The following is a 17,047-nucleotide window of genomic DNA, read 5'->3' on the forward strand; positions in this document are numbered from 1 at the left end:
TATTGTTTTAATTTTTATTATCAACATTTAATAACTCCAGACTATTTGTGTCATGCTTTGTCTATAGCAGTGTTTCTTAACGTTTTCACCATCATTACCCATATGACCTGGCCAGGACTAGATATTTACCCTTTCGATAGAGGCTTTGGGGAATCCATCGTCTTCTAAAGTGTCTCGCGCACCGAAAGCAAAAACTAATCTGCGAAGTCATACATGAAAGGGAGGTCTGCAAATGGTTATTTAAATGTCCGATCATTGCAGCCTCACTTTGATGTTTTGTCTACCTCTGTACTCTTTGAGGCTGATATTGTTGCGCTGTCCGGAACGTGGCTATCATCGAGTATTTCGCATCCTTGTTTGATTTGGAGTCCCATAAATTATGGCGCCAGGATAGAAATAAATGTATTAAAAGCATTTTCCCATTATCATATTGAATACCTATGGCTTACTGCGTAGTTGCAAGATGTCAAATTTGCAGTTGGAGTTGTTTATAAACCTCACAGAGATATTTCAATATCAATTGTCTTGCTTTTGAGGATAAAGACAACATCTTTTTTGGAGGTTAACTACACGGTGAACTTGTATCAGATTGTTAAGCAGCCTACCCGAATCGGGCTTAATAAGCATCTGATAATCGTCAATGACTTGTCTATGGTGGTCCTAAAAAATTCTTTGCTATAGTAACCGTCAATTGCTCTGGAGCAATGGTTAAAGCAAGAAATATACTTCATGAAAAGTACAAACGCAAAAGCTCACACACAACATTTTTTAATTGGAAACGTTTAAAAGTGGAAACCATGTCATGGCAAAGAAATTAACAATTCCTACATTTTATTGGCACCTTTCAAAAAAATGCAAAATGAAAGAAATGACACCGAATGCATTAAAAACTACATCCCGTTGTATGGAAGAGGACTTATTTGGGATCGATATTAAATAAAGTAGTAGTCAAGATACTAAGTACGCCTGCGTCGAGTGCAGCAACAGAAAGAAGTTTCAGCTCCTACAGCTTTATTCACACTGTGAAAAGAAATCGGTTTACGGCTGAACGAGCTGGTAAAATAACTTTCATTGCTCATAATTTAAAATTATTAGATTCATGTGAGACCAGCGAAATGCATCTGGAAACATCCACAAGTTTTGCCACCAATGTGGAGGTTAATGAGGACAATGAACACTTTTCTGATATTAAAGTCATTGAATGTAGAGATTTGGAAACTTTGCCAGATCCCTTTGAAAATTCATTAGATTCGAACTAATAATTGTTTAATTTTTCTTAGAATAACACTCGCTTTTTGTTGTTGTTTCAAAGAATAAATTATTTTTTTACGTCAAATATATTCTAAACATCATAAATAGGTCCTCCATAGTAATTAATCCGATAAATATGAACCTTACCACGTTACACTCGTCAGACTGTATTTGTCAGGCTGTATTTGTATTTAAAAGCTTATTCTTAGAAATATTCTCGAAAATACTCCCCTATTTTTTTTCTCGAAAATTTTCCATCTCTAGTTGGCACCCATGCTCTTTACCTGACCGTGGATAGCATAATAAGGAAGACTAACCTGGACACAGGATCGACGTTATTAAACTGATCAACACAAATCATATGGTATGGAGACGACATAAACATACTAACAAGAAAAGTGACAGATATAGATGAGTCCAACTGGCCTAGATGCGAATTAGAAAAAAATCGAACTTCTATTAGAGAACAGATAACCACGAGATCGAATAGGACGAAATATGACAATACACGAATACAATTTTGAAGAGTGGTACAAGAGTTTATATACCTAGGATCCACATGACAACATATACCAGATTTACACATGACAAAGACGAAGCAAAGAAAGTGATTAAGAGAATAAATGCAACAAATAAGGTACATTACGGCACTGTCCATACTAAAATCTAGTTGCATTCACAGAAAAACCAAAATAAGTGTGTGTAAAATCACGATCTGTATTGTATGGAGGAGAAACGTGAAAATTTACACAAAGATGCACTAAAAGGAAAAGGATAAGAAAAATAATGAATCAGGTATGGGAACATGTTGAACATAGGCAGGGAATGTCCAGAGGATACCGTCTGAAAAAGAACCAAAGAAGACACTACATGGATAGCCTGGAGGTAGTAGACCGGTTAAGAAATCCAGAACACGATGGGGTGCGCAAGAATGCCAGGAACATGTTAGGAGCTACAAACTGAAAAAGAACATCATTAGACAGTGTTGTATGGAAGACAGAAAATTGAGGAGGCTACGACTCAAGTTGATATTTGCGCTATTGGACGGATGGATTGGTACCGCCATTGGAACCGTGATAACTAAAGAAGCGAAAGCGTGATAAATGCATTTCAAGAATAGCCTTGTTTGAACATAACGTCTTAGAACGAAAGTGATCAAGAAATTGTATCTTTAAAATAGTATCTTTTAAAATATCTTGTTACAGTTTCTTCTAGTTTTCAAGCTAGATCCAAATAAGTTAACATATCTTATCAGCGTTCTTATTAATTTCATTTTTGTTCAAATATCGCAATATCAAACGGTTCAAATCCGGTATCCGGCTTTTCGCAAAATCACTATCCTTTCCATCGCTAGTAAGGAGGTACTAAAAAATATTTGTGCTTTTATCATAACATGCTCGATTTTAATATCCCTTCAAATGATTATATTCAAATTTACGAGCGATTTAAAAATGTGCACGACAACTAATTAATTAAGAGTTTATTGTATACAACAATCTGTCTACAATTCTTTACATTATTAAAATATTATTTTCACCCTCTACCCTCTTCCTCCCTTTCAACACCCTCGGCTCCTCGGCCCTATCATCCCCTCATCCATCCCTTTGTCTCCTCACCCCCACAACCATTCTCATCCATCGTTTCCCCTCTCCCCCGTCTCCTAAGATCTGCCCTCGTCCATCTCCTCCTCCCTCAACTCACTGCACCCATTCAACATATGTTCAAACGTTTCCCATTCATCTCCTTCCACTAACAAGTATCTAGGCAGCCCCTCCGTAATTATGACCCTGTACCTTTCGTTATACCTTCCCTCTTTTATTTGTGGCCTTCTTTCCTGTCTCTGCACATCTCTCTCCTTTCCCATATCTGACCTTTCTCTCTCTAATTTCCCTTCAACGCTCCCCCAAGATCCCGCAGTTTGGCCTCCCTTCTATTCTTTCTTCATATTTCACTGCCGTCCTGCCCGCCTCCACTCTGACCTTATCCACCTTTACCTCTTCCCTCACTATATACCCCGGTGTTTCTCTCGCCACCCCAAGCACCCATCTTCAATATCTAGCTTGCACGTCCTCCTGCATTCCCTGCTCCCTCCATCCCCATACCTATGCCCCATACATCATCACACTGCTAACCAGACCTTCAAACATAATCTTCCTCGCTGCCACAGTCCTTCCAAAGATTCTCTACCCCCAACCCCATACTTGTCCCATCACCTTATTCGCCTTTTTTGCCATAGCTATCACATGCGACCCCTCCCTGTTGTCCTTGCTAAACACATACCCCAAGTAAGTATACTCCCTAACCTCCTCGATCTCCTTTCCCTCCCATCTCCAGTTTTCTGTTCTTTTTCTCCCACCCTTACAAAACTTCATCATCCTTGTCTTCCCCACATTCACTTCCAGCCCCTTCCCCCTAAAATATCTTTCCAATGTCTTTATCATATCTTTCATCTCCACTGCTTCTCTCGCCATGACCACGATGTCATCCGCGTATGCTAACATATGCACCTTTCCACCTCCCACCACCAACCCTCCCATCTGCCCCTTTCCCAATCTATCTTCCAGGTCCGCCGTATACAGTGCAAACAGACTTGGGCTCAGCGGACATCCCTGCCTCAGTCCCTTCGTCATCCAGAACACATCGCTCAGCTTACCTCCCACAACTTCCCCCTATCCACCTTATCAAAAGCCCCCTTCAAATCTATAAACAGGGCGTACAATTTCCCTCCCTTCTTATCCAGCTCTCTATCTGCCAGATGCTTCAACACGTACACGTTGTCGATTGCTCCCCTTTCCTTCCGAAAGCCTGCCTGCCCATCCGGAAAAATTCCCCCCAACTCCATCTCCTCCTCAGTATCTTCGTGTACACCTTGTATGCCGAGTCTAGTAGGTTAATTCCCCTGTAGCTCTCTACACGTCCCTTATTACCCTTTTTATACACTGGGCAAATTACCTCCACTTTCCATACCTCCGGATCCCACCCATGCACGACGACTAACACTTCGTCAAAATCATAATTTTTTTCAATGTATGGTGCGGAATAGTTCTGGTTAATATCCTGTGCCCTTACTTTTTTGAGGGACCAGTAACTTGAGAGAGCTGTTTAGAGACTTCTTCCTATGGGGATATCTGAACAGTAAAAAATCCTCTTTCATATGCCGTAATAAACATGGGAATTGCTATTTGAAAAAAAAAAATCGATCACGTCATAACCCGTTTACAAATGGCAGAAATGACTTAAAATCTACAGAAAATATTTAAATCTTTAGACCTATTTCAAGAACTTTACTGGCGCAGTGTATGTAAAAATCATTAAAGTACGTTTCATTTTTTCTTTGTACATTAATTTATGTATTGTAATAAATAGGGCAACTAAAAACATGCAAACGTATATTTTTTTCGATAAAAGAATGGACAAGACAGAAATTTGTTTCAGACCAAACTAAGAATTTTGTTAAAGCATATTTTTGCTTATTTTATCTCTATGAGCATTATTTTCGAAACAAATGCATATTTTCAATATTTTATTTTCCAATAAGTTTCAATATAGTTTCTAATAAGTTCCATTGTGCAGCAAATATCTAGCAAGTTTAAAACTAGAAGAAACTATTCCGGCTTTTTTTGCTGAATGTTCCACATCTAAATCAAAAGATGTTCAATTTGCAGCAGATCTATGTAGCGCATTAATTTCCGCTGATATATCCCTATATTAAATGCGCAAACAAAAAATGAGTATTGTTCCTAGAATTATACACAGAGTACAAAGTACCATCGGAAAGTACTCCTCGCACAAACTATGTTAAGAAACTTTACAAAAATACCGAATACATACAGAATTCAACGATTGCTTCTTGTAGATGTGGCAAATGTCATTATTGGTACATATTTTAAATCATGATGAGTTGATCGGTAAACAACAATTTCTGTTTCGTGCTTGATAATGCGAATCATAGCACTATTGCAAAGCTTTTTGATGATTCTATTAAGATTTTGGGTGAGTCTTTCAATAGAGTTGTATCAGATGCTACTCCCTACGTGGTAAAAGCAGCTTAAGTCATACAAACGTTTTATCCAAAAGTGACACACTTAATTTGTCTTGCACACAGACTTCATCGAGTTGTGAGCAAATTCGAAGCATGAACACTAACGTCGACCTATGTAAAAAAAGTATTTTTAAAAGCGCTGTCAAGAATATGTTTAACGCAATAGCGCCTTGTCTCGCTCTTTCTCCACAACCGGTAACTATTATGGCACTAACTTCGAAAAAATTGGGAATGTGTTTGATGCATTAGACGAAGAGGTCGCTGTGTCAATGAAAATTTCAAAAAAAGGATCCACTAAATGACCATACAATAAAATCAGATTATGGCTTCCTTAGCGCATCAATAAAAACATTAGAAATATCTGAGCTTCCGCTTTCTACGTAAATTTATGTAGTGACACAACCTCAGGACTTAATAGCATAAACAGTGAAGCTGCTAACTTAGTAAAGAAAAAATTACTATGGTTATTTCAAACAATCATGGTTTTTTAATAACAATAAATACACTGTTAGTAACCTGCTACATCCATTATATTTTTGTAGTCCACGGTAGTCTACGGGTTGGTTGCCCGCACTCTACGTCATACTATTTGCTACGCCTGGTAACTGTCTGTGTTTTTAGAGGTTATATGATAGACATTAATACGTCTAAAAACATAAAACTTCAAAAATAATATTAATACGTCTAGGATACAACCTCTAAAAATACACAGCAAAAGCATAGACCATAACAACACCTGGGCGTGGAATATGGTGTGACGTAGTTTGCGGGCAGGTTGTCACAACAATGGATGTAGCAGTCCTGTTAGATTCTACTGTCCTTGGTTAGTGACTATTTCTAACCATTTTTGATGAAATTTGGTATATGCCCATTTCAAAAGGCGCTTAATGCAGTAGTGTACACAGATTTTTTTGTAAAAAATTTTCTAATATATTTTCTTCATTTTGACACCTAAAAAGTGAAATAGTAGGCCTTGGTTTTTCTAAGAAAAATATGACTCTTTGTACGAAGGTAGTTTTATTCGGTCTACAATTAAAAAAAAAATTGTCGAAATCGGATAATGAATACAACGAGGGTGCTTTCAAATGGGTCACACTGTATGTATTTGTATCAATTCCTACAATGACTCATATTAATTCTAAAATAATAGTAGAGGGTCTAAAAAAAAAGTTGTTGCTATGGAAATATCAATAGCTATGTATATTGCCATGGAAATTACTAAGGAAACATTTCAGTTTGAATAGTATTGTCAAGTGTGCAAAAAAAATGGGTGATTTATTACAAAAAGAACAAGAATATCGTAAATTAAACGATGAATTGGAAAATAAAACGAAAGAGTTAATGCAAGAAGTAGATGTAGTCATGGTAAGTTTAAAGTATTTAATTGAAAGATGGTATTTAAAAACTAAAATTTTGACAAATAATTAGAAGATTCAAGATAATCTTACGAAAAATCCACTGGTAATGGAAAAAGTTGAATTTGTACCAAAACACAGCAAAAAATTTTATCAAGAACTATCAGAATACCAACAAGATAAAAGTGAAGAAATAAGTAATAGTGTAACTGATAATATCCCGGATTCTGTTAATGATATGGGAACGAAAGGAATGAATCATTTTTTTCGTGCAAAAATTCGTAAAATGCAAAGTGATTTTGATAGGCTACAAATTGAATATAGAAGTAAAGTAAGAGTTGTGTTATTAGAAGAATCCAAAATCATTCAAGTTTTAAAAATATCTTAATTTTAGAATGAGGAATTTAAGCGTATTCAAAAAGATAATCAAAAACTTGCGGAAGACAAAGAGAAATGGTTTCAAATTTCAACCGGCAATAAAACTCAAATGCACAAAATGGAAGCGCAAATTTCAATGCTTACCTCAAAATTACAATCGAGAGAAAACGAAAATGTTTCTTTAAAAAAAGAAATCGATCAATTACAGAAAGAATTGAAAAATGAATCCGCAAATTTAGCTAATATGGAGGTAAAGTGGAAAAAGGCATCTGAAGATGTAGAAAAACATAAAGCTGCTTATAAAAATGCTAAACAAGAGGAAAAGGAACTAAGAGAAACGCATAAAAAACAAATTAGTGAATTGAGCGGAGTTATTAAAAGAATAGAAAGACACAAAATGGAAATTTTAAATGGGTTTAAAAAGCAACTACTTCTTATAAATAATTTAAAAAAGCAAAAGGTAAGTAAACACAGGTGTCCTGATAAGGGTACAGAGCGGTTGTATCTCTACAATAGTAAGGCGTAGAGGTTTAGGAAAAAATATTATCAGCAAAGTGGGGAAGAGAAGGAAATTATTTTGAATTTCGTAATTTCGTTTTATTTCTGTTCCATTGCATCTACATTTCTGAAATTTAGTTTATGTGGGAGGTTCATACCGACCTTTCGATCTAAAGTATTTTCAAGATGGTGGCCACTTGTGGTAACCCGGAAGTAGACCACAATTTCGTTATTTTAAATGGAATGCTAGTTTTTATTGCACCTTTTAATTATACGAACGTTCAAACGTTCATTCAAAAAAGCTCTAAATTGGCACGATTTCTCTTCAATGCTATAAAATAGATTGTCATTTGCTGTATCATAGTATCTTGTACAGATTGGTCAAAAAGTGAATTACCTTTTTTCCACATTCAATGGCAAGAAAGTCAAAATTTTAAATGGTGCATTCCATTTAAAATAACGAAGTTGAGGTCTACTTCCGTAGGACCGGAAGTGGCCACCATCTTGAAAATACTTTAGATCGAAAGATTGGTATGAACCTCCCATATAAGCTAAATGTCAGAAACGGTGATGCAATGGAACAGAAATAAAACGGGTGTTGCTGACTTTTTGGCGGACACTGTATAAAATTCCTGCTAGCTCGAAAAATTAGATTATGAGCTATAACTTTGACATAATTTGATAACTTAGATAAACAAATAAAAAATCAGATATTTTTGCTTGTTATACTGTGAGAAATAATTCGTCGAAGAACATTTTTACATTAGCAGAGTTGTATGTATGTATATAGTTTCACGTGGGGGTGAGTTACTCACAGCACTTAGGCCCCAGGGGACCCTTTGTACGTCCCCACAATTTACTGTTCATTCAAGGGTCAGAAAACCAGCCCAATCTTTTCATGAACGTTAATATAGAACAGAAAGGTATGTTCCTTATATCCGAAATTTGGAGCCATGGTACTCCGAAAATAGATTCCCTTAAGTACACGAGGTTTGGACAGTCACAAACAATATGACTTACCGTCTCGTCTTCCATTTCACACCCTCTACAGAGGGGTGTATTCGCCAGCTTCATGTAAAACATGTGCTTACGTAACCTGCAATGTCCGGTCAGGAAGTGGGTGAGAAGCCTCAAGTCACTTTTCGATTTTCCCAGAAACTGAGTGGATGTCTTCCGGTCAGGGTAGAGCAGAGTTTTCTTAGCAAAGGCACCTACTGATGTCCCATCCCATCTATCGCAAAAAGCTCGGTGGGAGCTGGAGTTTATCAGTTTTGATGCTGTATTAACAGCTAGTGGTACAAACGGTTCAGGGGAGATCGGTGACTTGTTAGCCGCCCGTTTCGCCAACCTGTCCGCATGATCATGTCCTTTAATTCCGATGTGTCCTTTTCGCCATTTTATCGTGATGTTGTTGTATACGTTTGCCTCTTCGAGTGATTGCCGACAGGACTTCACCAACGATGATGCAGTATGATGCCTGCCAACCGCCAGCATAGCCTGCCTGCTATCAGTACAGATTACAACGTTTCTGCCGACTTTTTTGGAGTCGATAATCGCATCGGCTGCTATGTTTATAGCAATTAATTCGGCTTGAGCAGTCGTGCAATACGATCCTAACGAAGTGGAAAGGTGCAGCTGGAGATCGTGCGAGAAGATTCCCGCTCCGGAACCTCCAGCCTTCTTTGATCCATCAGTGTAGATGGTCAGTGTTTTGCCCGAGCTTGAGTTGCTCTGGGGTATCGTTTCAATGCCAAAGTGTGGCTTGCCTAAGAAAGTAGGTGTAATGTAGTCTGTGCGAGCTTTAAGGAGGGGTTGTTTACTAACAGCCTCACTCCAGAGCTTGCTCCGGACTATTCCCATTTTAACAACCATTTAGCAGAGTTATTAAGAATATATTGTAGAGCAACACTTTCGCATGAAATTGCGTTGATGTTTTGTTCTAACTCTGTAATCGTTAGTTCTGGCAGGCCGATATTACCTTGATTCCTGTACCGTCAGCGTCATCTTTATGGTTACTAATTATTGTTTTCGTCTTGAACAAATAACGGCTGCAGTTTTGAAGTGATGTTAGTCATATTCGTTCCGGATGTGCTGAACAGTTGTCTACTAATAAAATAATTTTCCGTTTTTCTCATCTCAATTGAACGTCCAAGTTCGTGCGTTCGATGTATGCTTGACAGGAGTGTTTCTGTTCCGGAAGTAGCGTGGATTTCGGGATTTATCGATGACCAATAACTTCATTTTCTCTATGTCCATAAAATTTGCTGCTACTACAACAGAAACTCTCTTTTTAGATTGGTTTCCACTTGTATATATTTCCGGTGTTAATTTATAAAACACACCCGTTTCGTCTGCGTTCAGAATGTTTCTGTCTTCATAATTTTTCCGTTTATGTGGCCATTTTTCTTCCAACAAATTTTTCACCACACCCGTGCATACTGCGCCGGCTTCACACACAATCTTTCCAGTTTTGATTCCACAACGTTTCTTGAAACGTTCAATCCATCTGCGACTACAATGAAATTCTTTCCACTCTGCAATTGTTGGATTATTTCGTACTTCGTTTTTGTTCATTCGGTTACTACTTAAATTCGTCATTGCAAAAACCAACAGATAACCAGTCAACGCCTTATAAGATGTGAATGATGGGACTCCCAAATCAGCGCATTCGATTTTGGGGGATTCACCAATTTTCGACGCTGGTCTGCAACTCGTTGTCTAAGACAAACTTCTGTCTTGCTAGCCAACGATTAATGTGGGCAAAGATATGGAAATAGAAGGAAGCCAAGTCCAAGGTGTATGGTGGGTAACAAAAAACATTACATCAGAAAGGCTGCAAGAGCTGTTTTGTCGCAGCTGCAGTATGCGGCAGTGCATCATCATCATGCACGTTTTTCAAAAACCGTTCTCTGTGAAGGGCTTCGTCTAAAAAAAGTGTGAACCTATAACTTTTCCTTCCATGATTCCACACCATTCGTTTAAACTCTAGCGATTTTGATCCGTCCGCAGTATTAGTGATAAAAAAGTTGGATTTTCCAGAATCATATTTAACAACCAATGACAGTAGTTCAGTTAAATGTTATCATACTCGATATCTGTTAAGGCCTGATGTAAAACAATGTGGAACGGACGCATATTATTCTCTTGAAGAATCTTGTGTTCTACGAAAGTTTTGAGGTGTCTGAATGGGCTGCACGTTGCCAATATCCCGTAATCGCTTAGCCAATCTGGAAAACTCTTCTCGAGAAAAATGTCTTCTTTGTGGAAATTGCATTGCATATTCTCGCGACGCAATTGCAGTATTTTGGAAACATTGAAAATAAGGCCAAAACACATCATATACTTCTGCGTTAGTAAATGACGTTTATTAAAAAAACTAAATTTAAAGCCGACGAGTTGTATAGTAAAAATGAATATTTGTGAAATACAAAGTCACCACATTATAAGGATCATGTAAAACGTTATAGATCAAAAAAGAGATATACTTGTATAAAATACAACATTGAATTCCTATTGGCAGAAAATACAAGAAAACTCTACGAACGTGAAGTGCTGGCAGCAAATAAAATCTAGTATACAAGAAGCTGCAGAAGAGTCTATAACGGTGAGTTCATAATAAAGGTATAACTACCCCTAGCAATATTAATTTATAATGTCAAACAATATGATGACATTTATAAATTACTTAAAAGCATAATTAAAGATGGATTTCTAACACATTCCCTAAATAACGGCACAGTAAACCTGAATTATCGAAGATGCTTATTGAAAAGAATTTGTCCTGGTCCACTTATGAAAATAATCAAACCAGAAATCTGAAAACCTAAAAATATGCATAAAAGCTGTGATGTTAATGATATCAAAGATGAACTATTGGAGCACAATTATAACATTTGTAAAGCAACCCAAATGTTAAAATACAAAACAAAAGAGCCTCTTCCTTTATACATCTTGGATTTTGCACCGTCATAGGATGTAAAAAGAATCCATGAAATAACAAACATATTAGGAATGCGCAATCGAAGAGTACAGAGAGCCATTGACAAATGCCTTAATGCAAAAAGTGTCAAGATTGGAGCCACACCAAAGTCTGTGTAAGTCACTGGTAAGTCAACTTACTGGGCAACAGATAGAAGTAAAATTCCGGACCTGCTTGGTTTTTTTATTACGAAAAATATATCGCTTAACTTCGTAAATATAAAAGAAGAGTTAGGGCTGGACTCAGATCACTCGCCAATAATAATTACTCTAAATAACAAACTATGTAACAAAGAACCCTTTTTATCACTAACAAATAAATTCACTAATTGCAATCTATTTCAACAAACATTAGATAATAAAATTCATCTTAATGCTCTTATGAACGAAGACATAACAAACGAAGATATTGACAAGGAAGTAAAAAAGGTCTTAAAAGACGTACAAAACTCAGCCTGGGCCTCAACACCTATTTTAACACCAAAACCTAAATCTAACATATATCATAAATTCATTAAAGACAAAATTGCGGAAATACGGAAAGCAAGAAAGAAATGGTAAACCAGTAGAATTCTTAGTGATTAAATTAAATAAAATAATAGCCGAATTAAGAGCATTAACAGATAGCCACAAACAATAATATTCAAAATTACTTAAAAGATCTTACTGACGATGCCAGTACCGTTTATTCTCTGTGGAAACCAACAAGAAAGCTTAAAGTTCCAAAAATACATACACCTCCAATTCAAAATAGGAATGGAAATTGGGCTAAAAGCAATCAAAATAAAGTTAATATGTATGCTGAACATCTGAAAGAAATTTTTACATCAGACAGTCCAACAACTATGTTAAATAGTACTCCTAGCATAATTCAAAGTAATCAGCAGAGTAATATACCATGTGTTAGAATGAAAAAACTGTATTATGAAATACAAAATCTAAATATAAAGAAATCAGTAGGCTATGATCTAATTAATGGAGAAACATTCAAACATCTACCAAAACGGGCGATTGCAAAACTATTACACTTAATTAATGCTGCTTTTAAACGGAAATACTTCTCAAGTATATGGAAAGTTGCTGAAATAGTAATAATACCAAAACCTGGAAAACCCCAGATGATACATCATATAGGCCAATCTCATTATTATCCTTACTATCAAAACTACTTGAAAAATTACTACTAAAATGACTAAAACCTGTCATAGAAGAAAAAGCCCTAATACCAACACATCAATTTGGATGTTGCACAAGCTTTCGACAAAGTCTGGTTAGATGGTTTAAATTATAAACTAAACCAAATACTACCATCAACGCATAGTCAACTATTAAAACAGTATCTTTCTGATCGATATTTTAGAGTAAAATACGAAAAGCTTATTCACCACTACATGAAATACAGGCGTTCGTCAAGGAGTGTACTTAGCCCAATACTGTACTTACTCTACACATTCGACCTTCCTCGGTTACCAGAAACTTTAACAGCTACATTCGTAGATGACACAGCGATCTTGGTCGTTGTAGAAAATAATGTAGTTGCAGCAAATAAGTTACAATTGGACTTAAATTCAATAGAAAACTGGACCAAACGATGGACAAATAAATCAACATACATAAACTTTACTTATAAGAAAGTAAACTATAGTTTACTCCCAGTACACATAAATAGCAATGCGTCCCTTACGCCTTGGTATGACGCTGGATGGTAAACTCAAATGAAAAGCTCACGCGAAAAAAAAAAACGTGAGGAACTTGATATCAAATTTAGACACCTATATTAGCTTATTGGGAGAAAATCTAAGTTATCACTAAGAAACAAGTTACTAATTATACATGCAAATATTAAAATCAAAATGGATATACGGAATCCAACTGTGGGGTTGTACCTGCATGACAAGTGCAAGTCAGATTCAAAGATTCCCAACAAAGTACTAAGCTGCATAGTGAATGTAGCTTGGTATACAGGTGTCCCGTATTTTTCGCATCAGAGCGTTATACGGTTGTAGGATACATTATTCTGAAGCGATACCACCTAGATTTATAAACACCTGTATAAAAAACACCGACTTCCATCTGGACTTAGAAATAGCATCAGTGTCATCAGAAATTGCATCATTCGCATCTACACATGGGACGAGAATGCACGATCATCCCAACATCGAGACTATAATGCCTTACCATCCGTTCAAAAAGTTAAGGCCCCTCACTTTAGAGATCGATATCTTCGCAACCGTTCGATAAAAAAAATTGCGACAAAGTTTGTTGTAATCACTGAACATCTCTACGTAACATATGTTAATTTGAAAAATTTCGGATCCACGTTTTCTTTTTATCGCTAATTAAATGAAAAAAGTACCCGACTTTCTACGGCACCGGCAACTTTGCGATTTTTTTTCTCGAAAACTATCGTACGAAAAAATGTTACGGGGGTTTCGTCCAATCGGAACAGATGGTGCGTCCCAGACAGGACGCCACGCGCCTTATTTCTTTATGTAGGTAAGATAAAGGTGCGACGTACTGTCTAGGACGCACCATCTGTTCCGATTGGACGGACCCCTCCTCTCCCCGCATAGCTTATTTCTGTTACTCTTTATTGCATTAAATCGCTCTTAAAAAATTAGGGAGCCCTAATTTTGAAAAACTGATAACGGAATTCGACAACCGATATTATTTGACATATTTTGGTAAAAACGTCGTTGAAATCCGCCAGGTCGTTTTCGAAATAACCGCATCCTACTAAACCGCGAAACTATATGGAATATCGAAAAAGTAAAATATGCCCCACATTAAGAACACATCGGTTTACCACCAGTTCAAATTTGAAATTTTTTTCGTCAAATAGTTTTGGAGAAAAAAAAGGGCAAAATAGACAAAGTTTTTTCCGATTTTTGAGTGCCAGCAACTCTTAAAAATCGAGTACTTTTTTCACTTAACTCGCGATAAAAGAGAAACCGCGGACCCTAAAATTTTCAAATTAACATGTGATACGCAGAAATGTTCACTGATTACAATAAACTTTACCGCAATTTTTTTGCATCGAGCGGTTACGAAAATATCGATCTTTAACACGTTCGCTGCCACGTCCACCCATATGGGTGGACACCGCGTTATTGGCAAGACTATTAAATTCACTTTGGCAGTTAACGTGTTAAAGTGGGGGGCCTCGACTTTTTGCACGGATAGTAGTCGATTCAAACGCAAGCAATATTGCGTAATTATAACAAAAACAGTAATAAACGAAATGTGTGTCCAGGCATCGCAGTGCGCGCGTTTTGTGTTACGATCTTAAAACTCTAAAAATATGAGTCCAGTCTGCGTTCCACATAATATGTGTAAAGCAGACTAGACCACTGGGAAAAGCTGCAAAACATTATCTTGTTTAATTTTGTGTCAAAAATAAGTAACTAATTAGTATGGATTTACGAGGTGTTATACATAATATAAAAAAAAAATATATTTGCAAACGCATTGGCCTTTCCCTCCCTTATTATGACAAATGTCGCAAAGCACAAGGACGCAAGCTATTAAATGATGTCAAAGTTATAATAGCTCATCATCTTTCCAAGATAGCAGAAATTTTATATTTCCTATCCAATTACGAATCTTCAAAATAATTTCTCTTACCCACTCTGCTGATAAGATTTTTTTCCAAACTTCCAGGTCTTGCCATTGTTGACAAACAATTTTCCTAAATAATTTCAAATAAAAATAAAAAATCGTTTATAGATGCATATTGAAAGCATTAAATTAACTGAAAAGGCTGATGAAGACTTCATGAAACTATTAGACTGGAAAATAGAATAAACATTTAGATTAAGATTTACTTACGCTTTTATTTTTCTGAAAAAGAAATAATAATAAAATGATAAATTTATTACAAAAAATAAACTGAAACTTTATTTCTAATGAACTTAAACTTAATCATTTTAACACCCAGTTTTATAATAAACTGAAACTAATAAAGTGAAACTAAAAAATATTTGGACATTTTATGTTGCTGGGTATTAATAACTAACGTAATACAAAATATTATAAAAGTATGAAAGGTTTAGAGGTAGAACAATGTGTGACTTATGCCCGCATTCGGGGCACGTTGGAGGTTCTGCGACGCCATAAACGCCAACTTGTGAGCGTATTGACATGGAGCTGGTACCCTAATGGTTCCTGACCAATTAAAATACATATGTGTCAATTTATGAGTCATACGCTGCATTTGTGACGCGGTGAAACCTGTGGTGTCATGTATTACATTATATGACGTTGGCGTTACTGTGCCTTGACGTACACATTGACTCACCAAAAAGAAATCGTACCTACAAAATAAAACAAAAACGTTTAATAAAGAACAATAATTTTTGTTCTAAACATAATTATTAATTTTTAAAAGACTTATTTACTTCTTAATATCTTTAAAAACGTAAATATCTTACCTTTCTGGTAAAGTCACCACATCATCTACCACAGTTCCTGGTGGTGGATTAAAGTATCTACCAGTTCTATCCGTTGAGAACATCCTAGTTGATATTCTCTTTGTCACAATATTAAATGCCATTTTTGGCTCAGCATTTTCAAATACTCTTTTCAGAACACTTTTAATATGATCAACTTCGTGTTCCAAAATAAAAGGAATTTGACCGTCACCAACACCATCACGATAAATAACTACTTTACCAGGTGGTACTTTGTTGAGTTTCTGATAAGACTTCATAGCCTGTGCCAAGGCTGTGCCAAAATAGTTGGAGATTTCTTCTCCTTTAAAATGTGACTGTACGTTACTGTAATATTGTGTACCACGCTGGTCTAACATAGCAACCATCGCCGCATAATTTTTCGTACGATCTTTTGGATCATGGCATACATCGAATCCAACGAACATAGTATCGGGTGGCAAAGATACCGACCATGGTGCTCCTCCAAGTTTACAGTTCATTTGGATAGCTACTTTTGTAGCCGCAGACATCGCTGCTTTACCTTTCATAGTACGTCCAAGCACCACTTGATTAGCTGTACTAGTTTCTACGTAACATTTCTTTTTAATAGCATTGTAACGATCAGGCTTATTCCCACTAATTGCATTGAAAATCAACTGTGGTTTGGCATGAGTGATGATTTCGTCGAGATGAGCAAGGAGTGTTCCTGTACGGTCGTCGTTTGTAACCACAACGTCACGTGGTTTAGGAATTCGCCAACCCATACCATGTGCTGCACGTGTAATACACTCTATACAAAAATAAAGTAATTTTATGAGGCAGTATTAGGCAGACCAACGAAACTTAACCTAAGGAGAATTTTCATAGAACTGGAAGCATTAACAAAAATAATACCTAATAATGACACTTTACAAAGGGAACTACAGCAAATACTAATAAAGGAAGAGTCAAAAGGAACTAGGGAAAGAAAAGAGAAAATGAAGGAAGAGTGGAAAACGATGAACAACATTAAAAGGAAGATCAAGAAACAAAATTTAACAATTACAAAAGCAGACAAAAATACATAGGAAAAACAGAAACGTTTTTGAATGACAATAATTTCAAAATAACATCAA

At 36.3% G+C, this 17,047-nt stretch overlaps 2 protein-coding genes across 3 annotated transcripts in view; one reads left to right on the plus strand and one right to left on the minus strand.

Moving 5' to 3' along the window:
• The first annotated feature begins 6,511 nt into the window (after positions 1 to 6,511).
• LOC111414924 (testis-expressed protein 9) lies at positions 6,512 to 15,421 on the plus strand. Its single transcript, XM_023046393.2, has 4 exons — positions 6,512 to 6,658; positions 6,722 to 6,979; positions 7,043 to 7,486; positions 15,229 to 15,421. Exons 1-4 carry the CDS (start codon positions 6,560 to 6,562, stop codon positions 15,304 to 15,306), a joined length of 879 nt encoding a protein of 292 aa, XP_022902161.1. The 5' UTR covers positions 6,512 to 6,559; the 3' UTR covers positions 15,307 to 15,421.
• The window catches only part of LOC111414921 (piwi-like protein Siwi), a 30,882-nt gene continuing 29,150 nt past the window's right edge, over positions 15,316 to 17,047 (minus strand). For both annotated transcript variants that reach the window (XM_023046389.2, XM_023046388.2), the window contains 2 exons: positions 15,933 to 16,722; positions 15,316 to 15,815 (listed from right to left, as the gene is read on the minus strand). In XM_023046389.2, the coding sequence (XP_022902157.1) occupies positions 15,551 to 15,815; positions 15,933 to 16,722 (1,055 nt within the window). In that variant the 3' untranslated portion in view covers positions 15,316 to 15,550. The remainder of the gene's footprint in view (positions 15,816 to 15,932; positions 16,723 to 17,047) is intronic.

The sequence above is a fragment of the Onthophagus taurus genome, chromosome 7, assembly GCF_036711975.1.
Source record: "Onthophagus taurus isolate NC chromosome 7, IU_Otau_3.0, whole genome shotgun sequence".
Lineage (NCBI taxonomy): Eukaryota > Metazoa > Arthropoda > Insecta > Coleoptera > Scarabaeidae > Onthophagus > Onthophagus taurus.

Bases quoted from the DNA above. Each gene is read 5' to 3' on its own strand.
- LOC111414924 (XM_023046393.2), top strand. From the start codon at position 6,560: ATGGGTGATTTATTACAAAAAGAACAAGAATATCGTAAATTAAACGAT. The intron at 6,659-6,721 runs GTAAGTTTAAAG...ACAAATAATTAG, and splicing joins AAGAAGTAGATGTAGTCATG to AAGATTCAAGATAATCTTAC. The intron at 6,980-7,042 runs GTAAGAGTTGTG...TCTTAATTTTAG, and splicing joins AAATTGAATATAGAAGTAAA to AATGAGGAATTTAAGCGTAT.